The sequence below is a fragment of the Chelonia mydas genome, chromosome 2 (genome assembly GCF_015237465.2).
Source record: "Chelonia mydas isolate rCheMyd1 chromosome 2, rCheMyd1.pri.v2, whole genome shotgun sequence".
In the NCBI taxonomy this organism is placed as follows: Eukaryota; Metazoa; Chordata; order Testudines; family Cheloniidae; genus Chelonia; species Chelonia mydas.
In genome coordinates this window covers 77,593,412-77,618,791 of record NC_057850.1, presented here as the reverse complement: position 1 = coordinate 77,618,791, position 25,380 = coordinate 77,593,412, and the positions used below count along the sequence as shown (strand labels likewise).

Here is a 25,380-nt window from a genome sequence, read left to right as displayed (position 1 = left end):
AGCAAAAAAAGGACACTTGGAAGAGAGATTATGAACTAAAGCTCTTCTAAAGTAACTGAAAATCTACAACACAGCTAATTGGGTTCCAGCTTCTAACACAATAGTGGGTGTACCATGGTCTGTTATCAAGTATATAGCCAACGGCACCAGACAATACAACCCCACATTCAATTTAATTACAGCCCATGGCTTTTGCAGAAGTGGTGTGTTTCAAAGGGTTTAAGCACTCATTTATTTCTAGACCTACATGAAATAAGGCAGCTCACTGTCATACAGACTCACCAATTAGACTCAACAGTTTCTGATCTCTTGCTCTCTGGAAGAACAGTGGGCAATGAGAAGCCTTTTACAGCACAATCCCACAAGCTTTTTAAAAAGCTTTCAGCTTCCTGTAACATTAAAAGTTTGTGCATTTCAGCTTTGATGTTCATAGAACAAGAGTACTGACTTAATCATTTCAGATTCTGTAGAATACTAAAAAAAGCTTTGTCAATGCAACACTCTAGTCATGATGCTCTTTTCTTTCCTTGATTGTATCAAAAAGGTCATCTGTCTGATTTATACAAAATTGATTTCTTGTTGCTTCTTATCAAAGTCTTCTGAAGGCTTGCCCCATGAAAGTCTACAATAGCTCATTTTGACCAAATGGCATGATGCAAGTAGCAGAAAAGCCGGGTCAACTCCCCATCAGTAACTCCTACTTTTAATCGGGCTGTCAATTAAATCGCGGTTAACTCACGCAACTAAAAATATTAATCACGATTAAAAAAATTAACCGTGATTAATCGCGCTGTTAAACAATAGAATACCAATTGAAATGTATTACATATTTCAGATGTTTTTCTACATTTTCAAGTATATCGATTTCAATTACAACACAGAATACGAAGTGTACAGTGATCACTTTATATTATTTTTTATTACCAATATCTGCACTGTAAAAATGATAAAAGAAATAGTATTTTTCAGTTCACCTCATACAAGTCTTGCAGCGCAATCTCAATCACGGAAGTGCAACTTACAAGTGTAGTTTTTTTTGTTAAATAACTGCACTCAAAAACAAAACAAAGTCTACTCAGTCCTACTTCTAGTTCAGCCAATCGCTAAGAGAAACAAGTTTGTTTACATTTACGGGAGATAATGCTGCCCACTTGGTCACCTAAAAGTGAAAACAGACATTCACATGGCACTGCTGTAGATGAAATCACAAGATATTTACATGCCAGATGTGCTAAAGATTCATATGCCTCTTCATGCTTCAGCTATCGTTCCAGACAACATGCTTCCATGCTGATGACGCTCGTTAAAAAAAAATGCATTAATTAAATTTGTGACTGAATTTCTTGGGAGAGAATTGCATGCCCCTTGCTCTGTTTTACCTGCATTCTGCCATATATTTCATGTTATAGCAGTCTCGGATGATGACCAGGCACATGTTTGTTTTAAGAACACTTTCACTGCAAGTTTCACAAAATGCAATGAAGATAACAATGTGAAATTTCTAAAGATAGCTACAGCACTCGACCCAAGATTTAAGAATCTGAAGTGCCTTCCAAAATCCGAGAGGGACAAATTGTGGAGCAAGCTTTCAGAAGTCTTAAAAAAGCAACACACTGATGCAGAAACTACAGAACCCAATACACCAAAAAAGAAAGTCAACCTTCTGCTGGTGGCATCTGATTCAGATGATGAACATAAACTATTACTTACAGTTTAATAATTAATTAGTAATTAATAATTAATTACTATCCTTGCAACAAAGCCCATTGCCAACTGTGTCCACATATCTATTCAGGGGACACCATCATAGGGCCTAATCACATCAGCCACACTATCAGAGGCTCGTTCACCTGCACATCTACCAATGTGATATATGCCACCATGTGCCAGCAACGTCCCTCTGCCATGTACATTGGTCAAACTGGACAGTCTCTACGTAAAAGAATAAAATGGACACAAATCAGATGTCAAGAATTATAACATTCAAAAACCAGTTGGAGAACACTTCAATCTCTCTGGTCACTCGATTACAGACCTAAAAGTGGCAATTCTTCAACAAAAAAAACTTCAAAAACAGACTCCAACAAGAGACTGCTGAATTGGAATTAATTTGCAAACTGGATACAATTAACTTAGGCTTGAATAGAGACTGGGAGTGGATGGGTCATTGCACAAAGTAAACCTATTTCCCCATGTTTATTCTCCCCCCCCCCCCCCGTTCCGCAGACGTTCTTGTCAACTGCTGGAAATGGTCCACCTCGATTATCACTACAAAAGGTTCCCCTGCTGGTAATAGCTCACCTTAAGTGATCACTCTCTTGTTACAGGTTTCAGAGTAGCAGCCGTGTTAGTCTGTATCCGCAAAAAAAAAAAAAAAAAAAAAAAGAGTACTTGTGGCACCTTAGAGACAAACAAATTTATTTGAGCATAAGCTTTTGTGAGCTACAGCTCACTTCATTGGATGCATCGGGGCATCCGATGAAGTGAGCTGTAGCTCACAAAAGCTTGTGCTCAAATAAATTTGTTTGTCTCTAAGGTGCAACAAGTACTCCTTTTCTTTTTAAACACACACAAAACCAACATGTTATTTGCCAATCACTCTTCACCCAGTTTTTGTGTTCCTGCCTTTGAGGCATGAATCTTGTCTTTTTTTATTATTATTAATAAAGTAGTGCCTGGAGTCCCAGTACCATTGTGCTATGCACTGTACGAACGTATACCAAAGCAAGGGCCCTGCTCTGAAGAGCCTACATTCTAAGTAGCTTTGTTATCTTATATGCTTGTACAGCACCCAGCACAATGAGGCTTTGGTTTTACTATGTTACAAACACAAATTTTAAAGCAAACAGAATTATTTTTCCACTTTTATAGTAATGTTATATTTCTAAGTTTCAAGAATTAAACCAAGTAGATAGGTTCTTACCCAAAAATGAACCAAAAACCCCAGACAGACTTATCAGCTGTGTCTGCTGCATACTTAAGGAGATAAAGTACTTCCCCCCCCCCCCCCCCACCTCTTGCCTTTTCAAAACTTAGAAAGCTGGTTCTGATTTCAATTCTGTCAACATATGGCTTTTCTCTGAAGCATTTAAGGCAATGAAAACTCACATGTTCCATAACAGAAAGCTAGCCCTGGTTTCAACTTTGAAAGCCTGATGAACACTTGCAACATAGAGTGATGACAAACGCAAACACTGCTCATGCTTTAACTATTATAAGTTTGATAGGATTTATATTTTGATATTTATGGAATTCTTCAGAAGTACCTAAAACACAACTATGCTACAGAACCACCATAGCAGAAGCTTTTTCTGAAATGATGGGTAATTTTTTTTCCCCCCTGGCAGAAGCCGATCTGTTTTTCTTAGACCTATTTTTGGCTATTATAACTGTACTAAGTTCAGTATGTATCAAGTCTATAAATCTCAACAGCTACCACATTGCTACATCAAAAGCTTAAACTTCAGCTATTATTCATCTTTCAATAATACTAGAGATGAACAACAGCTAAATTACATCCCTCTGTCATCAACTTCAGCTGAAGTACTGTTGTTAGTGGCAGGAAAATTGCTACGCTTCAGAGCAAATAAAGACTGAAGTGAAGGTGGTGGCACGATGGTACGGTAGTGTATGTTTAAAATATACTGTATAATGTCTCTCAGGACTGCAACCTAAAGCAATAGCTGGATCAAAATGTGTCAAGACGAACACTTAATGTACCTTAAGGCTCAGGAGGAGGCTCCTACAGCAGTTCTGCAAACAGCACTAAAAGACATCTCAGGGTTAAGAAGAAAGACGAAGCAGCAACGATAATCCATAAAATTAAATAGCCTTCTCAAACTCTGAACTAAATACATTAAATAAATCCAGTTTAATACTTTTGTTTCACTCCTCTTTTATACCTTGCTTAAAGTCACTAACGCTATGAAAAACGCACACATACACAGCGTAAACACACTGTAACTCAGTTTTCATGGTGGGCCAGATTCTGCCACTTTTCACACTGAGTTGTACCTTATGCCACTAGGGAGGCAGAATCTGTCCCTTTATGAATAAACTCATAATAGAGGTCAATAACAGCAGTCTGCAATTGTCAAGTTGACAAATATTACTGATTTCTTGATAACAATGGACTTCAGTGTCACACCGCTTGAGGAGATCTACTCAGTTAATAAGGCCTAGAAAGTCTTTTTTTATAAGCAATAATGATGGAGGGCCAGGGCATTTCCTGGGGATTAATGACCAGCTGGGATAGCTGATGGCTTGAAGCGATGCCTCGGGCCATTAACCCGAGCCAGTCATTAATTTCCCCAGGAAATGCCCTGGACCTCAATCATTATAGCTATATTATACAAAAGTAGCTAAAGGAGAAAAAGTTTAACATTGACTTTCTATTTAAAAATGGTGGGGAAAAAAAAAAATTCTATCCCACATTTACAAAGCAACGGTATATTTTCATTCTGTGATATGTCCCATAAGAAAAAAGAAAAAAAAAAAAACAAAAAAAACAACTGCTCATTCCAGCATCAGTTGGAACAGCAAACTTCCCCCAACTATCAGTAAGGATTTAAATTAAATCAGTTTTGTAAAGAAAGCAAAATGAGTCTTTTCTTCAGAAGCGAGTGTGTAGTTTGTTCACCATTAGATGAGCTATACAAGGATGAATTGGACGTTCCCAAATAATTACTTCAAAATTGACGCTAACATTGTCACCGAGTTCTCATTTTCTTTCTTGATATAGTCAAAAAAGAAAAACATCTACTTTTTATTTCTGTCTTAATAGCCTGGCTTTTTGTCTGTAATTGTCATTGGTATTAAAAAAAAAAAAAAAAAAAAAACGACGACAGTACTGCACTTAAACTTCCCCTTAGGTAAGCTTTATGTAAGCATTATAAGCAGCAGCAGAAATTTCAAGATACGGCCTGGTATCAAACTATACAGTATTATGACTCAAAGAGAACTACATTAACTAAGACGAATAAAGTGGCCCATCTTGATAAAAGTAAAAGTGTGTTTAACCATAAACATCTGTCTGTCAAGCTCAGTTGCCTTACTCCCTTTGTCTCTTCCTTACTCATGTACACAGAGCTATTCTAAACTAAAATACCTTTCCAAGTCATAAGCCAATGAATGGGTAAGTTTATGGTTAAAAATATAGTGAAGAGAGTTAGCTTATATCTGAAATAAGAAGCTAGACAAAAACACTATCTGCTCATAATCAACCCTCTAAGCTATTCAAAGACACCAGATATACACAGCAGGAGATCAAACTACAGTAGTGCACTCAAGTGACCAAAACCCCCCACTAGTAAGGAGAGGTCACATTTATTTTAGACAACATAAATACTATAATTCACAGAAAGATTCTTTTTTTCAATTAGCCTTCAGGCTGGTTGATTAGCTGGCAAACTGTTTGAAAGGGTCAGTTTGTCCAGAACTGGTATTTCCACTTTGAAAACTGCTCAGGCATGTCATATACCTGTGTTCACTGAACAGTGCTCTTTCAGGCCTATGACTGAGATGATTATTGTTTGACACCAGAATGTCAGAGGGTGTTTTGTAATCACCTACTGCAGCTAGCATTAAAAGTATTGCCTGAAACATAGTATTTTACGGAGTGCAACATAACCAAAGAAAGTTTTACAGATTTAGTTAGAATGAATTCCTACTTCCAACTCAACAGTAAAAGTATTCTTCAGTATATCTTTTAATTAAGAGTCCTAAGGTAACTTTGGGTTTAAACCCACCAAAAAAATCAACAGGAAAGGATTGGGAGAAGGGGGCATGTGTAGAGGTGGAAGGGTTGTTGATGCATACACCAAAACCTATACCTATTCAATGGTTTTGACAAGGCTAATTGGCTTACATGAAACATACCTACCCAATCTCATCTCCTTCCACAGTTACACTATGGCTAACTCAAGGAATTTTGCTGTTAGTATATATTTTGACACTATCGAATGCTGTCTATTTTGACACAATGGTAACTAATGCAACTGTGCAACTAAAGCCAATTTACTTTTTTTAAATAATGGTTGCCAGGAAACAGAGCTATTTTAATAAACACACACAAGATGAATGCAATTGTCACATTAACTCTCCTGAAAACTTCTACAGTTTAAAATTACACCCTCTTTACTAAGGTGTAATTGAGTATTTTCTTGTCTGTTTCCTGCATTTATGAGGTTATTTAAACAACTCATTAGCACATCAAGATCATGCATGCTAATTATCTTTCAAATTCTTATTTAATATTTTGACTTCATTTACATAAAACTCTCACACCTACTGTAAAAAGAAAGCAGGAGCCTGCACAGTCCATTTACTAATCCTATCGTTCTGGGAACACAATTCTAAACTTTAGCTTAGGAGTGATTTGGGATTTCATACCTCCTTCTCACAAGGAAGGTGATTAACTCTAAGCTTGCTCTAAGTCACAGAGAGCCCAAACTTGCAGCTAACACCAGAAATCAGGAATCAGTGCAACCACTTAGAGAGCTCCATGGGGGGCGGGGAATGGGGGGCGGGGCGCGCTAAGAGCACGGAAGTTTAGTAACTTGCAACAAGACTATTTCATGCCTGTACAGTGAGACTTGCACTAGAAGGTCAAAGAGGCAGCAGCTGCCTGTCTGAAGTGTCCCAGGGTGCGCAGTGTGCTTTGGTCCTTGGAAAGGGGTCTGGTGTTGGCTGGAGCAGGCGCTGGAGGGGGGGAGGGTTGGGAAGCGAAGGAGGGGTTGTGTACAGAGATGGGTCGGGTTTTCTTGTTACCTGTGTGGGGGAAACAATAGCAGGTGAAACTACTGTGGGTGAGTTGGTGCTTCTGTGCCCATTGGCTTCGGGGAGGAGGAGAGGCAGGGGGTCGTGTTTCACTGACACCACCACCACGGAGGCAGCGGCGGCAGCAGCGTCCAGCGGCTCGGCGGGGCGGAGGCAGAGTCTTTTGGGGGACGAGGAGGGGCCGCAGGCATCCCCCCCGGCTGCGGCCGCCCCAGTGTACACCGCCTCGTAGAGGGAGCGCTTGGCCGGGGTCACAGCGGCCGCTTCCGCCTTCACGTGGGGGACGTCGCTGTCTTTGGGGAGGATGTAGGTGTTGGCTGGGGCGGGCGGGGGCCGGTGCCGGTGCCCGCCGTTGAGGATGGCCTGGGCGGCGGTGTAGCAGCCCCCTGCCGCCCCGGCGGGGTGCGGGTGGTGCCCGCCCAGCTTGGTGCCGATGCCGGCGATGCTGTTGAGGGTGGCGATGGAGACGGCGCCGATGCAGTGGTTGGTGTAGGTCTTGGAGAGCTTGGCCGCCTTGGAGAGCATCTGCATGCGGGTGCCCAGCAGGTTCTTGCCGATGGCCTTGTTCTCGTACCAGGTGACATCGCCCTCGCTGCAGTGGTCCCGCGGCCGCTGGAAGAAGGCCTTGCAGAGCGGGTTGCGCTTGGCCAGGTACTTGACGAAGCTGGAGTAGGGGCAGAACTCGGTGCCCGTCTCGTACATGCGGGGCAGGTTCTCCTCGTCGCTGCTCTCCGCCCGCTTCTTGCTCCAGGAGGAGGAGCGCGACTTGTGGTAGGGCCCCAGGGACTTGAAGTAGACGAACTTGCGGCCGTCCTCGTCCATGGCCAGCCCGAAGGAGTCCTCCTCCAGCTCGCGCTGGTTCTCGCGGCCCCGCGTGCAGAAGTACATGCAGGTCTCGAACCAGACCTTGTTGAGCAGCCCGAAGGGGCTCTGCGTGCTGAACACGCTGCAGGTGTACAGCTTGCGCAGGTCCGCCCGCGTGATGGCTTGTTTCTGGACCACCGGCCCCGCGCCCTGCTCCTCCAGCTTGCGGATCACCGCCGCCAGCGTCAGGTTGGCGGCGCGCAGCTCCGGGTCCTTGGTCAGGTCCAGGGTGCGGCAGTAGGGCGGCTCGTTGAGGTAGCGGTTGAGGGAGCTGCGGATGCTGATGAGCGAGGACTTGGAGTAGAGCTGGCCGCTCTTGGAGCGGGCCTCGGCGTAGAAGGAGCGCAGCACCCGGCACAGCGCCCCCTTGTCCATGGTCTCGAAGTCCGGGCTCTGGGACTTCTCGCTCAGGTACTCCCGGAAGATGCGCACCGCGTAGCGGGTGGCCAGCCGGGTGTTCTCGCTCAGCCGGGCCCGCTCGGGGCGCTGCAGTAGCAGGTCGGTCTCCGGGTCCGAGTCCTCCGCGCCCCGGGCGCTAGCGGGGACTGGGGCACCCCCAGCTGCTGCTGCCCCGATGCCGCCGCCACAGCCGCCTCCAAGGCGGCCGCCGCCGCAAGAGGAGTCCAGCCCGCTGCTGCCCCGGTCCATACTGATCATAAGGACCGGCTCGGGCTCCAGCGGCTCCTCCTCGGCGTCCCACTCCAGCCCCATTTCCTCCTCCTCCTCCTCCTCGTCCAGTAGCAGGAACCCCCCATCGGCGCCGTCCTCCTCGTCCCCCGTTATCTGCACCTCCTGGATCTCATCGTCGTCCTCCCCGTCCTCGTCCTCCCCCGCGCTGCAGTAGTGGTGGGGGCGGTGGGTGCCGCCGCGGCCCGGCGGCCGGTCCCCCGCATTGTTCTCCCCGCCGCCGCTGCCGGTGTTCCAGTCGCCGCCGCTGCCAGGCATTCTCGCCATATTGCCGTCTCCCTGCCAGTCCTCGGGCAGGGCGCATGCGCTATATTGGACCGCAGCGCTGGAGAGCTTTTGTGTTTAATGACCTTCAGCTACCGGGAGGCAAAGCTGGGCTCTTAAAGGGGCCGCGCGCTCCCAGCGGCGGCGGGGGCTGCCGCGCGGCGGGAGAGGGAAGGGAGAGCGCGGCAGGGGGAGGGCGGAGAGGCAGGCGGCGGTGCGCGGTAGGGGGGGACGCCAGCGGAGCGACCGCCGGCCTCAGCGCCCAGGCTGCGGGAGCTACTTACCCTCACTCCCTGCCGGCCAGCCCGCGGGCTCTAAGTGATGCCTGGAGAGCAGCACTGCGGCCCCCCCGCCCCTCATCGCCCCCCCGGGGGTCCCGCCCCGTGCTGGGCGCTGGAGCAGCCTCCCGAGCGGGTAAAGCCCGCTCCCCCCCCCCACCCCCAGGCCCGCGGTGCAGCGAGAGAGGCAGCAGGTGAGACACCGGGGGGCGGGGGGGGGGCAGGCACTGCACACGGGCGGCTCGGCTCCTCCCTGCCTCGCTGCTCTAACAAGCCCCCAGCAGCAAAGTGAAACTCACTCTGGGACGCCGGCGGGAGCGAAACTTCGTGTCATCACTTCAGCCTGGCTCCCCCTTGCCCTCGGAGCCGCTTCGGACCAGGCTCGGGTTCCTTGACACTGCAGCGGCCGGGAAGCAGAGCCCCGGCTGAAGCCCACAGAGGCCGAGTTGGCTGTGCAGGCTGTAGGTACAGGTCCCGCGCAAAGTCCTTTCCGAGAAGAGATCTGCTCTCCCCCCTCTGCTAGCTAAAGACCGGCTCGCAGCCTTGCTGCGTCCGGCTTTGCCAACAGCCCGCTTGGTTCCTGCCTTGTTGTTAAGAAGCCAGCAAGTAGCACAGGAAGCCGCCGGGGCTAGGAAAACCCACACAACACTCCGCAGGCAAAGAGGCAGTCCAGATCTATCCGGACCGCGAGGCCAGGCAGCTGCACACACGCAAAGCGCCGCGCCAGCCTGGCAGAACACAGGCACCAACGTTTTCCTCCGCTCCAGCTTTGCAAAAAGCCTTAAACTTATTTTCAGCTTGATCATTTTAACACTGGATCCTAGTGACAAAATCCACCACTTAGTACCCTCTCAGCAGCTCCGAGTCGTGCTCGGTTTCTCATTACTATCATTCGTTTTTTTCCGGTGACATTTTGAAGATTTCACAAACTTATCTCAGTATTGTTCTGATCGTCTCTCTCCCTTCCTCTCACTTTTGTTTTCTACATTGTGAGCATTCAAAAACTTCGTCAAAACAGCACAAAAACATACGCAGCGGCTTCTTTTACAAACAATCCCCCCCGTCCCCCCACATGGAAAGGAAGTGATCAGAAACCTTAAACACCACCATCACTACTTAATATCACAAATCTGGATAAATTAATTGACGTTTACTCGGTGCTTTTGCTCCTCCCCTATCCTCCTCACTGACCAAAAATACCCTTCCCCCACCCTTTTCTGTAGTTGGTGTATTTTCAACTAGAACAAAGGTAGGAAGAAATCATGTGAAGAGACAGACAAGTCAGAACAGGTACCAGAATACCCCAGATATGATTCATAGGTAAAAGGGGAGTCTGTGGATATTGTGATCCACAAAGGTGATGGAAAGTTATTGACATTCTCCACATGAATTTTGTTTTTATAATATTAAGAAGGGATTGGTTGTAGAGCAATTTTGTTAAACCAGATCACCTCTTTCTGAGATGGCACAAATGTCAGCAAGAACTCATAACACATTTTAACTCGAATAATAATTTGCATTTGTTTTTAAAATGCCCACCTCAGTCTATTTGCAAGAGTCTGTCACCCTGTAGGCTTACCACTAATAATCCTTGTTTATAAACAGGTAATGGCCAGAGCCTTGGTAGTGGGCAGTTTATATGGAGTTCAGTTCAGCAGTACAATGATCCATAAAAACTATGGATGAATAATACAAAGCTAGTCTAATACACAAAATTTGAAGGGGAGAGTGCACATTCTTTACTAATCTTATTGGAGGATACGAAAGAATGATGGCAATCTTCTCTCTTGTGAAGAAGGCCTCTGCTTCTATCTATATATGGCTCACCTATAAGTAAAAATAAAGTGTGGTCATATTTTGACAAGGGACTTTGTAAAAGTAGGATCAGGTGGTTTCTACATGTATTATGTCAATTTCCAAATCAGAAGTTTAAGTTTACAGGTGTAAGGGTTTTGTTGTTGTTTTTTTTAAACCTACCAGCTTTAAAAGCCAAGATGGTGTTGTATGCACTTCACCACCAGAAATATTCAGATGACCAAATGATGCTTTCAATTACACTTGTGCACACGTATTGCCTTCTCTGTTTTATCTATGCAGCCCAAGTGGGCATAATTTGAACAAAATGGAGATCCTATTGCAGCACTACCTGTGTAACTTAGTTAACAGTTCTGTTGATCAGTCAAGAAAAAAAATCCAATTTTTTCTTATGCTACCATATTTTTGCAGTAATGAGAGAAAAATTAAAAAACAAAACATCAGAGAAACTGAATACTCAGAGAAAGCAGATCTGTCTAATAAAGTTTTGCCATTTTTGGTCACTTTTTAGAGTACAAATTCATTTTTACAGCCTTTTTAGCCCTGGTTCTATTTCACTGCATGTAAACATACATTTATATTTGAGAATTACTGTGGGATGAAGCCCCCCTCCTCAAAAAAAGAGATTACCATTATTATATTCTCTGAACAGAACTCTTCATGCTCAATGGAAAGCTACTTTTCAGACCACACTCCCAAAATAAATAAATTTGCACCTCCACTAATAGGTTAGTTACACCCATGTATGGTGCAGTTCAGTTTATATTTCATCAGTAAGAATTTTCTAACTCCATTCAGATAAATATTTGTAGGCAAAGCTTGATATTCCTCACTATACTATGAAGTTCAAATATGGTAGCTTGTTCGTGATATAGATTCAGATTCAATACAAATTTAAGTTCCTCCTCCACTCCACCTCTAGTATTGTGGGAGTTTTGGTGGCTGTTGATCAGTTTGCAGCTATTTTTTGTCAGACAGGTGATTTCTTGATATATAGTTTTATAAACTGAAATAAATATAAGCTGCTACTGTGGGCGGTCATTGCACCTGAAATCAATCTTAATTGCAAAATTGATGGTTGGCAATTAAAGCAGGCATATTAATTTGTCAGAAATTCTTTAATGCTGAGAACCAAGGACTTTTACTCGTTAAGCTTTCTAGAACACTTTTAAGTTTAAAGTAATCTATGTGAGTCACAGACCAGACAGTCAGTTATTTTACACAAGGCTAAGCTTCAGTATAGCCTCTGGAGGAGGAACACATATATGAAGTTTGCTAAAGCAATAGCACTCTTTCTGCTGCACTAAAATTATTAATGATAATTGCAAGAAACACAAATTAGTATGTAGAATTGATGTGCAAACTTTAGAGCAGATTAGACAAATTTGAAATAAGCACAACATGATGCTACAGAAAAAGTGCCTAACTATCATGCCCAAAATATAATTGAAAGGAGTACTGTGTTACACCAGAGTAATTACACAGAAGTCAAAGAAGTCACTGTGCTTACACTAATATAACAGAGCGGAGTATTAAAGGCAGTCATCATATAGGGAGATTTTTTACTATCCAAATAATCTCCTGATACAAATAACTTTCTATCATCTGCTATTTCAATCCTGAGCCAGAATCTAGGAGACTGTACACTGAAGAGGACTAAGTCAGAACAGACATTTACAAAGCTGAGAGACTATGCTGTGGATAAGATCTGAAAGACACAATGAGAAATTGTTCACCTTGGAAAAAAAAAAATCAATCTCAAGGGCTAGTGATCTACCAATGTCCTAGAGAGTTTTTTATTTTTAAATTTAATTCCCATATGTGCTAAAAACAATTAGCTAATTAACAATTGACTTCCATTTTTAAAAATGGTTACTTTTATCGTATAGGAGGATCACAGAAAACATGAACGCATGTATCTAAGAGAATTCCATACCCCTGAGGACAAAAGGGGGAACCCCCCCCCCAAAAAACCCTTATTTTTAAAGTGTAAAAAAAGAAAAGCCATCAGCTTGACAGTTATGTCTGGATGTTCTTTCAATCATTGATTTCTGATTACAGGAAATATACAACGTTGACAGACCTGGAGTTGCATGTGGAGTCAAGTACATAATGAGTAAGTATAAAGGAAGTAAAAACTTTGAGTGAGGCTGGAGAGGAGAAAGGACACCCTGGGCAACCTTAATATAAACATCACTACATGCTTCACTACAAATTCTAGACCCCTCAACAAACAGGAGGGAATTTAGAGAACGAAAATAGTTTACAAGGGATTGTAATTGGGGAGAAATTAACAGTTCATCTTGAATATCAGGTAAGAAGTCTTCCTGGAGGGGAGACTTAGCCTGCACAGGTGTATCCCAAAAGAACTGGGAGCCACATTGCTCAAGACATTTAAAACTAGATTGGCTAAAAGCAACAGAAACTGGACTGTAGAGAATAATTCTACATTGCCTAACCCTCTTTGCCGAAGTCATCTAATTCTATCGGTCATGGTATTACTTAAACCCCAATCAACACATCTACTCCAGCTTCCTAGGAGCTCAAAGCCCCAGTTCTGCAATGAGTACTGTGAACATCGTAGGATTGGGGTCTATTCTAACATAAGCCCTATGCACACTGATAAAATAAGGCATATTTCAAGCAGCATTAAACACATTTTAACTAACAGGATGTTAAACACCACATAACACTATCAAAGTACCTGCCACATTAAGGTTCACCACTGGCCTCAGTTTCCCTCTTTTTCAATCCCTCTAAGTATTCATATACCACAGAACTAGTATTCCAAATTAAGATCTCCCCTCTGGGTTCTGGTTTATTAATGGTTTTACACTAAAGGTATTCAACTCTTTACCCTTGTATCCAGCTCCCCAGCCCTTTGAGGACTTTTATCACTGCTTCCTGCTAGTCTTGCTCCTATTTCAATCCCTCTGCACAGGCAGCTCACCAGTTCCACAGTTCTTCACAATAGCCTGCAAAAGGATAGCTGCCTGGAGAAAAGTCCCACACCAGATCTTTTCCAGTTCCTAATCTCCTTCAACCTGAACTCAGTCTACTTCTCATATAGTCCTTGTAGGTAATCACCAGTTCCCATTATTCTACCTGGTCATGTGTCCCTTCTAGTCAGGTGCTTCATGGGGATTTCCCCAAGAACTAAAAATACCCAGAAGTCCATCCTTAAAAGGCCAAGTGCTGTAATGGACATATTAAACCTATTTGAGCCTTCTGTAGTGCAGAGCCCAAAAGGGGATTCTGTTTATGAAAACACCAACATTTTCCCCCTTAGCAGAAGCTAAGGAGAAACAGAACACAAGGGTCACCTAAGTGGCTTGTGGAAATGAAGAATGAAACCAGAGTGGGGATGAGGAGATCAAGGTTCAGAATGAGGGATTTGGAAGGGGTCATTGAGAAGACACGCACTATTACCAAAAAAAAAAAAAAAAAAAGTGCCATTGAACACCATCCAGAGGAATTCTGCCCAAATGTGTGATCCAACAAGTGTAAGGGAATAGGTCCCTCATCCTGCACTGAGAAATGGCTGTTTTGGGCAGTGCTAAAATGACCCTATTTAATCCTTGAGAAGAAGTGGGTTCCTCCCAGAAAAAACCAAATGATCATCCCTGAAGGAAAGGAAGAGGTTGCAAAACAAAAAGGATCAGCTACATATGGGGGACAAATAATGCAAAAACAGGGATGGGAGTGAGGTTACAGAGTAAAAACAAGGAATTCAGAGGACACTGAACAAAGAACCCTGGACAACGCCCACCACTCAGAGAACAAGTCCTAGGAGTCAGTGGATGCCACCCAGAGAAACTCTGCTCAAATATATGAACAAACAGGTGACAGGAAATAGGCCCCTGTGTCACAGATAATCCACCCCGTTGTCTAGCTTCCTCTTCCTGGATTAATGGGAGGCCATCTTGGACAATGCCAGAAGCAGAGTGATGAAGTCTCTGGACTTTGTGGGACCACAGATAGGATGTACATAAATAAAAAGAGGTGGGGGGATATGCAGCAAAACTTTAATAAAAGATTGTGGAAGAGGCAGGAAAGGGCCTGCAAACTGGCCCATTGTGGGTATGTATACTCCAGAGTCTCCCTCTGACTGCAAAAAGGCCAAGTGTTGAGGACTCCATGAACCATACCAAAAACCACATATGTGATCACAGCTCCATGGAGCAGCCACCAACCCATATTCCTGGCAGGCTGTGGAACTAAGGTGGAATGTAAGCTGGCTCACCATGGAGCCTCTTCTTTGGAAGATAGTAATAGGTCCTGTCACTAGTCATCTGAATGGGGTAGGAGGGTGAGGAAATGGATGGTATGGAACACAACTATGTGCATATAGCTGTTCATGAGGCATGACTCATTGACAGACTGTCTGGATGTCATTAAGCCAGATAGTGCACTGGAGGGAGCCAGGGGAACAGGCACAATGTGATGTGTGTACACAGTAGAGCAGTGGTTTTCAAGCTTTTTCCTGGAGACCCAGTTGAAGAAAATTGTTGATGCCTGTGACCCAGTGGACCTGGGGATGAGGGGTCTAGGGTGTGGGAGGGGGCTCTGGCCTGGGGCAGTGAATTGGGGTGCAGGAGCGGCTGGGGGCGCAGGAAGGGGCTACGGTTTTGAGGGGGGGCTCAGGGCTGGGGCAGGGGGTTGTGGTGCAGGCTTACCTTCGGCAGGTCCTGGTCAGTCGAGCAGCTGGGGTGCAGAGGCACTGTGTCCCAGAAGTGGCTAGCAGCAGGTCTGGCTCCTAGGTGGAGGCATGTAAGCAGCTCTCACCCGCAGGCACCACCCCCCACCCAGCTCCCCCATTGGCTAGTAACCGGCCCATGGGAGAGCAGCACCAGTGCTCAGGGCGGGGGCAGCACGCAGAGGCCTGTGTGCGCCCCCCCCCACCCGCCCACCTAGGAGGCGGACCTGCTGTTGGCTGCTTCTGGGGCACAGCATGGTGTTGGAACAGGTAGGGACTAACCTGCCTTAGCTGTGCAGCACTGCTGACGGGACTTTTAACAGCCCGGTCAGTGGTGCTGACTGGAGCCGCCATAACCCAGTGCCTTACATTCCGTGACCCAGTACTGGGTCGTGACGGACAGTTTGAAAACCACTGGTGTACACATTTAACATTGAGAGAGAAGAGAAAATAAAAAAAATAAAATAATTTTTTAACACAATGCATTTTCCCTGAGTCTATACCAAAAGTGATGTGCCAATCAATACTAAGGCATGGAACTCTAACAACTGTTTTTTTTGCAGTGTTGTCTATTTCGACTGTAAATTCTTCAGGGAAAGAACTTTAGCATCATATGTCTCACACACCTTGCTAGCACGATGAAAATTAAGACCTTTTGAGACTCCTATTTTCAGCTGCAAAAGAAGGGGATGCATTTTTTCCCCCCCAAAATACAGGAGAGCTATACTCTCAGGTCTCTCGAGCCATTTGAAGTCCCATTTTATTCGTGCATTCCCATTTATGGAAGTTTTAGCAGCTTTTTCATAAGTTGTTTGAGGCTACTATGGAATGCATTATTTAATGGTTTAAGTAAAAATTAATGTTTCAGCTTATATTTTTCTTTGGTTCTGTGATGCTGACTGCAATTTAAAACAGCTGGTTTCTACTATATGATAACAGTTTGTTTAGCTAGTGTCTTTGTTTTGTAGTGTACTTTAGGAGTTCCTTTTGTGGTGTCTATGTTGTGAGGAGTGCACCACTAAGTAGGGTTACCAACTTTCTAGTCACAAAACCGAACATCCTAGCCCCATGCTTCCCCCTCCCCTCCCCCCCCCCCCCCCCAAGCACATACCCATTCTCCACCCCTTCCCTGAGGCCCCGCCCCCACTGACTACATTCCCCCTCCCTCAGTGTCTCGCTCTCCTCCATCCTCACTCACTTTCACTGGCCTGGGGCACGGGGTTGGGGTGTGGGCTCCAGGGTGGGGCCAGAACTGAGGGGTTTAGGGTGCAGGAGGGGGCTCCAGGCTGGGGCAGAGGGATTTGGAATATGGGAGGGCATATGGGCTCTGGGATGAGGGTACAGGCAGGTGTTCCAGGCTGGGGCTGTGGGATTCAGAGTGCAGGAGGGAGCTATGGGTTGAGGCAGGGGGTTGGGGTGCAGGAGGGGATACAGACTCTGGGGTGGGGCCAGGGATGAGGTGTTTGGGGTGCTGGAGGGGGCTCAGGACTGGTAGTTAGGGCTCAGGGTTGGGGTGTGGGCGTACCTCGGGCGGCTCCTGGTTAGCAGCCCAACGAGGCTAACGCAGGTTTCCTGCCTGTCCTGGCACTGTGCTGGGCCCTGGAAGCAGCCAGCAGCAGGTCCAGCTCCTAGGCAGGGGAGGGTGGGTAGGAGTCTCCGCCCGCTGCTCTCACCCACAGGAACCCCCCCCTCCCCAGCACAGCCAATGGGAGTGTGGAGCCGGTGCTCAGGCAGTGTGCAGAGCCCTGTTGTGCCTCCCCCAGGAGGTGGACCTGCTGGCCACTTCCGGCGCACAGCAAGGTGCCAGGAAAGGTAGGGACTAGACTGCCTTAGCCCTGCAGCACTGCTGACTGGAGCTGCCAGTGTCCCTTTTCGACCGGGCATTCCATCAAAAACTGGACACCTGGCAACCCTACCACTAAGTGTCTGTCTACCTGTGGGTTTTTCCAATCAAATTGGAATTAGAAAAGGTACAGAAAAGGGCAACAAAAATTATTAGGGGTATGGAACAGCTTTCATATGAGGAGTGATTAATAAGACTGGGACTTTTCAACTTGGAAAAGAGATGACTAAGGGGGGATATGATAGAGGTCTATAAAATCATGACTGGTGTGGAGAAAGTAATAAGGAAGTGTTATGAGAAGGAGTAAAACAAGAACTAGGGGTCACCAGATGAAAATTAATAGGCAGCAGGTTTAAAACAAAAGGAAGTATTCTCTCCCCCCCACCCCCACCCCCACAGCACAGTCAACCTGTGGAAGACTTTGCCAGAGGATGTTGTGAAGACCAAGACTAACAGGCTTAAAAAAAAAACAAAAAACGAACTAGATAAGTTCCTGGAGGATAGGTCCATCAATAGCTATTAGCCAGGATGGGCAGGGATGGTGTACCTAGCTTCTGTTTGCCAGAAGCTGGGAATGGATCACTTGATGATTACCTTTTCTGTTCATTCCCTCTGGGGCACCCAGCACTGGCTATTGTCGGAAGACAGGACAGTGGGCTAAATGGACTTTTGATCTGACCCAGTATGGCTTTTGCATACTTAAAGTTCTTTAAGTTGATTGAAAACCCTCCTCACATTTCTGGGGACACATTTTAACCACTTTAAATTGGATCAGCTCACATGACACACAAAATGTATTGTCATTAAGAATTGCTGTAGCTTCCCTCAGATGGTTTTTAGCAAAGAAAATGCAGTCTCTGGAATGTCATGACTGACATTCAAATACAATTAATTAGTTTCTTTTTTTCCTGTCTTAGCTTCATTTGGTAGTGTTTTGGCAAGGTAGGTTTATATAATTCCTGCACCTACATCTGCTCTTGGCCAACTCAAGAAGTTTTCTGGCATTGTAATAATGCAATGACATAATTAATATTGCCTTCTCACTGCGATGTCACATATATAAATCTCTAGTTATGCTATAAGATTTATACACACAAACTATGTAAGTAGAGTATGCATCAAGGATTACGCTAGGATATAATATTTATCAGCCTTTGAAGGGGAAAAAGCATATCCCCTGATTGAGTGAGAATAAACTGCATTTCCTTCTTGCTGTCCACGATATAATATTTTATTTGTATCACTAAAAGTTTTAGACTATTACTGTGTTTGGCAGTATATTAATGGAAATGAAAATGAGCAGAATTGTTTATGTGCCACAGCAATTTGGTTTGGCTGGCACTTGAGAGGGACTAGGACATGATGTTGGTGTATATAACTATTTATGCAAAGTCTGTGGTGAGATCTGTTCAGAATTTCAGTGCTTGAGGTTTAAAAGGCAGAGGCCAGGATGCAAGATAGAGCTTAAGGCATGTAGGCTGCAGCTGAAATATATTCTATATTATTTAGGTTAAAGGCTCAAGACAGTTACAAAAACCAAACAACAACAAAAACCCCACAAACCACCTGAAACAGTTCTACATTTTTAAGTAAAGAAAGGAGAGAGCGAAGCGTTGCACTTCTGCTAAAAGCAGAAGAAAAGGAAGACTTTGCTGATAGTTGCAAGTGTATTTTGTTGGGCATATGGTATGTTAGAAAAAGGATAGGAAATTGAGGATTTTTTTTTTTTTTTTAAATATGCAACCCTGTTCAGACATCCGTTTCTTCATCACTAAGCTGCCCTTGTTTTAGTTAGCTGCTTGCTTATATGAGTGAAAGATTAAGGGCCTGATCCAAAGCCCATCAAAATCAGTGGGGGTGGGTTTTTTTTCCATTGAAGATCACTATTCAGGTTCCTTTCACAGCATTTAAATTGCTGATAAAATTTAAAAAAAAAAAAAAAAAACACTCAAATTATGCTGTCTAGCCAGACTGTCTCAAAGCCATCGTTTTTCGCATTCCAGGGCTGAAATTGTTATAGAATTATTTGATAGAGGAGTCCTTGGTTCTTAGGACTTCTGAGCTTTGTTAAAACAAGCAAACAAATAACCCACAAGGTCACAATTAAAATGTACAAGTGCACAATCTCTCCATGAGCAGCCTTGGAAAATGGTTATCAAGTTATTTCAAATATTTTTCTCCAAGTTAATGTGGCAGTTACCCCCTTGTGGAACTGTTCCTACAATTTAGCTTATTTATTTGTGTACTGTCAGTTTCTTTCTTTCAGAATGGTGTCAAAGCACCCACTGCACAGAAAAACAAGTCACAAATCAAAGCCCCAGTGTAGCAGGATACAAAAAAGTGTGAAATCCAGGCCCATTGCTTTCATTCTAGCTTTAATGATCATAAAAACCTGCTGTAGGGCAGGACTAATCTGCCAGAAAATGATTATTGAGCCCTGGTAACTCAGTTATATGTGAAGACTTAAAAATGTTGTTTCTTGTGCCAACTGAATGTTCTACAAGAACCTCATGTGGTGTCCTGCACCTGGCTGAGAAATACGATGCATTACACTATATAGGAAAGGAAGTGTATTAATTCCCAGGCAGCTGTAAACAATTTAACCACCTCTGTCTCAACAACCTGACATTTTATATCAGTCTGGTTTTCCAAATTTAAGTAAAGTTTCCCAGGGAACAGATGGTTTGGCAAATTCATAAAACGACAGATAAAACCTTTGTTTGCTGGTACGAATGTGGCCCATGCAGTAATATCCATGACAGCACTGCCAACCCTTAAGTCTCACAAGTTTTTTTGTTTCTCTTAAAGCTCCATATGCTGGTATCAAGAGATTGCATGAAAATTTTAACTTTACTTTTGTTTAAATTGAAGCTTCTAGCTTTCATGGTTGCAGAGACAAGCTCGAAAATGTGAAGTGAGTGCACCCTAAAGGCAAAGAAAAAGAACCCACATTAAAAAAACCCTCATGATTTTTAAGCTAGTCTCATGATTTTTGAATGCTTGGGGTTGGTAATGCGGTGGCCAAATGATACGAGACCAGTGTGAAATAAGTTGTTAGTTTGGGCCTATTTCCTAATGGATAGGTCCCCACATCACAAACAGACATCTTGGCAACTTTGTTGACAGTCTCAGAAGAGGGGGTCAAAGACTGAGAATGAACTGCTTTTGGCCTCAAAATGTTCAGGACCAGATTTTCAAGCGTGCCTAGCCCCAGTTAATGGATGCTGAGACTTCTGTATCTAATGTTCTCATTTTGGCACCTAAATGAAGTGGCCAGTTTTTCCACAAAGGCTTATCGCCCAGTAGTTCCCAATTTTTTTCCAACAGGATTTAAGAGTTAGTGGGTGCAAACCTCTTTTGAAGGCACCTAGGCAGAACAGCATGAGAACACTTGCAGTGATTTACCTATTTCTGTGTCTTAGTACTTGTATCTAGTACTATCCATCTGGTTACCTTTAACAAAAACTCAATTTTGCAATTTTTTTGTAATAATGATGGTATGCTTCTACCCATCTCTAGATATAGCATTGCACATCCTCAGTTCTCTTTTTTTGGCTTCTGTAGTTTTAATTAAAACCTCAAAAAACTTACTTCTTCTCAGCAAGGCCTATTTTTTATTGATATCTTCAAAAAGTTCAAATAAAAATAAAAACAAAAACCTCTCTAAATCCAACAGTATCTGAATGTTTATGGAATCTTAGTAATACGCATAGCACAGAGGTAGAATTAGTTTTGAAAGCAAAGCAGCCATAAAAGACTCCCTCAAAAGACCAGGATTGAGATAGGCAAAACTCGTGCATCTTAAATGGGAGCTAGCTTGAGTTTGTTCATCTCTCCTTCCCAAATGAGCTTGTCAGATCCGAGAGAGTTAGGGTTTTTTTAAAATAGCTACTTGACTCCTACTGAATTGTTCTGATTAAGTCAAGGGAGAAGGCTCCTCACTACACCACTGAATATACTAGGGAAAACCTAACATTCCTTTGAGATAATTAGTAATTAATATTCCATTGGCAGCACATCAAATTTCACATGCACTTCCTAGCTTTGGTCACATCTGAAATAATACAAGAAGAGAATTCTCATACCATATTTTGGCTAAAACAAGGAAGCGGTGCACATCTCATGAGCAAGCTTGTTCTTTAAGGTTTTTTTAATCATCTTCACCTGATGGGGTTGCTGAAGTGCTGTGGCACACTAGCCATTTTTAGTACTTAGTAGAGCACCAAGTGTACCACAACTCAGAGGCACCTCAGTTGCTATGACGAATAGGCTCTGTTATCTGATGGGTCCCATTCTGACACATGACTTGACTAGGGCTGGAGAAAAGGTTGCCATTAACTTAGTTTCCCTCTTAGTTCATTTCAGCCCTAGAGGTAATTGGGTATCTTGCAGGTCCCCTGGCCAAGGCTAAGGACTACCCAACATATTCTTTGTGGCCCCTTCATGTTGCTGTTCCACTTTTACACAGCTCCACATCTAGGTGGGTTTTTAATAAAGTCAGCTCAGGAACAGCTTTTCTAGCTCCTTACCCACCGGCTCTCAAACGTAACTACCTTCAAATACCACACTGCCTCAACAAATCACTCTTGACCAACTGTCGTCCCAACTACCAAAGAACGTTTTCTTTTTCTGCTAGCCTGTGACTGCTCAGCGGATTCATCACAGCTCACTCTTGTACAGTATTTTTCTTCCAGCATGCCACTATTTCAGCAAGTACAGAGGGGTTCATTGCTAGATAATCACAAACAACATGGCAGAACTATATAGGCATATTCAAGAGGGAAAAAAATGCTTTTTATAAAGGAACGAGCAGTCATTGCTCAAGGCACCAGTTGGAATAGATCAATAATGGCTTGCCTTCATGCTGCAAATACATTTATAAAAGGCCTATATCGGGTGCCCGGGGGGGGGGGGGGGGGAGAAGAGGGAAGAGTGTGGAAAGGTGATGTTAGCTTTTTTTATGGTCTCACCATGAATGCAAAGTTCATGGAGGATCTCAAAGTCCAAGGACAAAGCATTACCTCACTCCACTGTACCTCTAACAAGCCAGCCAATCGTACAATCTTATTTCGTCATGCTTTAGTTTTAACACAGGTATTCTGAAGTGGCCACCACACTTGTAGACGGAGGACTGCAATATCTAGAGCAGACTAACTTGTTTTCTATTAAAAGTGTCAACCAAAAAAATCACTTAAAACAACTTTAAATATAGATTCCCCCCCCCCCCCCCCATTTTTTTAAGTTTCAAAATCATGGTAAAATGTCCACCTTTTCTCACGGTTTTTAGTTTCCTCCTCCCACACACTGGATAACGTGATACAAGTTTTAAAAAAGTTAAGTGAGAGAAAGTAAGACTTTTTCCTCCTACTTTTCAACTGGAAAGAAGGGAAAAGTGGTGGTAGGGAAACAACATTTTCATTTTTCACTCCCACCTCTCCCCCCCATTGAAAAAGGTGACAAAAAAGTAATATAAAAAGGTGAGAAATTTGGAAAAACCCACACATTTTCTCATTCCCCTACTCCTCCCCCCCCACACACCCCTCACACTTCGCTCTTCCCCCACCCTCTTTTTTCCAACCTTTTCCAATGGGAGAAAAAAAAAAGGAAAATAAATTTTTGACAACAGAAACAAAGTGAAGATTAAAAATTAAATGAAAATTTTCAATTTTTCAATCAAAATATCAAATGCTCAAATTTTTATTTTTTCCACCAAAATAGAATTTTTCAATAATTTCTAACTGTATCAGGCAAATCTCCTGTGTATGGTTCAGTGATATAACTTCCGTTAACCATGTGGCTCTGTTTTTTGACCAAAGTCAGTAATGTAGGCCAAACCTCTGCAGAGGAGCTGGTTGAAATGACATTGATAAACAAGTCTTCACTGATGTAATAGACAAAGCAGCACTTGATTCACCATCCATGTCATCCTCAGAGACCCATTCCCTCCAGTAAAAGACATTATATTTCTATTCCTTCTCAAAAGGACAACGTATCAAAAATAAAATCCCGGTCATGTGTTACCTATTCACACTGGGGTGGGCTTACATTTAGGAACTGTTGCCTGCTTTTTAGAACGGAGTAAAAAAGAACCTCCAAAGGTAACTCAATGTGTAGTAGTATGTCAAGAAAGAAGCAGGTACAATATAGACAGCAGTAGCTGTAGCGGAGAACACATGCAATGCAGTTTCCTACACCATGTTTAAAAAAAAAAAAAAAAAAAAAAAGACTTCTCCAAGTTCCCCTGAAATCCTATTCAAGTAAAAAATGACACAAGAAATGAACATTAATATAGCTCTTAATGATGTAATCAATCAGTTTTGAAAGAGATTTGCCGGATAATGAAGTGGCTAGGTTTGTCACATGGGCATTACAGACATACTGCTGATGACTGCAAACCAACACTTCATGAACAAGTCAAAAAAGAAAAACCCAAACAAAATCCCCTGGATCCAAATCCCCAAGAATACTCTTTAGCCCAGTGATTAGGGTATACCTGTGGAGAGATAGCTGACCCAAGTTCACATGCCTGCTCCACACCAGGCAGAGCAGGGAATTGAACCCTGGATCTCTCACAACCCAGCTGAGTGGTACCACCTCTTTCTGCTCCTCCTGCTGCTATTTTAGACAAGAGAGTTGCTTTAGTTCAAACAGGAATTATTTTGGGGGAGTCCTGTAGCAGGTGTTACACAGGAGGTCCCTTCTGACCTTGGAATCTGTGGAAAAAATTCTGTTCCAATAAGACCCATTCTTTCCTAGTCCCACAGGAAACCCCACATCTTTGCATCCGCAGGTACATAGTATTGATCAGCTAATACAGCCCAAAAAGAGGTATTCTGCCTCAGCTATTTGCAGTCGTCTGAGAACTATGATCCATGCTATGCTGTTTATGTTCACTGCAAAATGCATAAGCCTTCAGGGAAAAATCACTGGTAATCTGGGCACCAGAGCTAAACGCTTTCCAGTAAAGTCAGCCATATCAAATATTTGGCTTTATTTCTTTAGAGGTTAGACTGGGGAGCATGGGACTTCCTCTTGCTCTGCGCCGTCATAGTTGTTGAGCTACTTTTTTTAGACCATTGGCATTAAGCCCCAATAATACTGGTACTGCTGCTGCTCTAACAAGATCTGTATCACTTTCATGCAAGAATTTACCATTCCACAGATAAGAGATTTGATTAGTAGGTTTTCCAAAAGGGCAAATACTCTAAAAATCATCCAACCATATATTTGTATGCTGAACAATATTGGAAAATGATGGCTCTTGACCTGTGGAAAACTCCCCTGTTGTAGAGTATGGTGTCCAAAGGCTTTCAGTGTAGCTGTGCAATATAGTTTAGCATGTACAGCTCCATGCTTGCCATTTCTCACTCTAGATAATCACAAGATAGATACTCCAGATAAAAACAAGTCACTATTTTCCCTCAGCTTTTCTCTCTTCCATTCTAACCATAACCACAATGGAGCAGAGTTGGAAAGGACACAGGACTTCTATCCCTCAGGCTTCAGAAAGTCAGTGTGGGGGTTGGGTAAGCCAGGAGCAACCATGAGAGCCAGTGACAGTAAGAGGCAGGTAGCTGAAGGAAGCCTGTGGCAGCTGGAACAGGTGAGGGTTGTTGAGGAGGCAAGGGATTGGGGTGGGTCTTGGAGATTGATAGACTGCAAATAAGTGTTAGAAGATTCTGGAGCAGCTTTTCCCATTCTGTCCCTGCTTCCCATTGGTCTTCCTTCTTATGTCCTTATCCCCTTTCAACTCCTGCCCACCTTTCAACCCCTGAAACCCATCCTGTCCCCCAGTCTGTGCTCATTTCACCTTCCAACTGCTCCCTGACCCACAGATCCACCAGGAGAGCACAAAATGGAGGAAGAGGCAGCCTGGCTTCTTGCAGTTTCTCCATCACAGCTACCTCTAATGGACAAGAGGAAACACCATGGGCGAACTCTTACAGCCCTGCTGGATGTATGACATTCCTGCTGCAGGGAGACACAACAGGGCTGCCCAGATGCACGTGTGTCACCTGAGATGCATACCACTTAGCAGTGTTTTCTTGTGTCCAAATCCTGGTTCCACAAGCAAAGCCTAGGTAAAGGAGATTTGCTGGCAAAAAGTACACAGCACCCAACTTGCTGGCTTGTAGCGATTCCTCCTTTCCTGCACC

The 25,380-nt window shown here is 43.9% G+C and overlaps 1 protein-coding gene across 7 annotated transcripts in view; it reads right to left on the bottom strand.

Moving 5' to 3' along the window:
• Nucleotides 1-25,380, bottom strand: part of KCTD1 (potassium channel tetramerization domain containing 1) — a 145,968-nt gene that overhangs the window by 90,595 nt on the left and 29,993 nt on the right. Inside the window, exon 1 of one of the 7 annotated variants that reach the window (XM_037892717.2) lies at nt 9,170-9,837. The exons of 3 other annotated variants lie outside the window; for them this stretch is intronic. Coding sequence is in view for 2 of the 4 variants with exons in the window: in XM_037892714.2 (XP_037748642.1) it covers nt 6,769-8,595 (1,827 nt within the window). In the remaining 2 variants the exon portion in view is untranslated. Of the gene's footprint in view, nt 1-6,768; nt 8,913-9,169; nt 9,838-25,380 lie in introns of those variants that run through there. 3 more of the 7 variants (XM_037892714.2, XM_037892718.2, XM_043539701.1) reach the window with 3 other exon arrangements.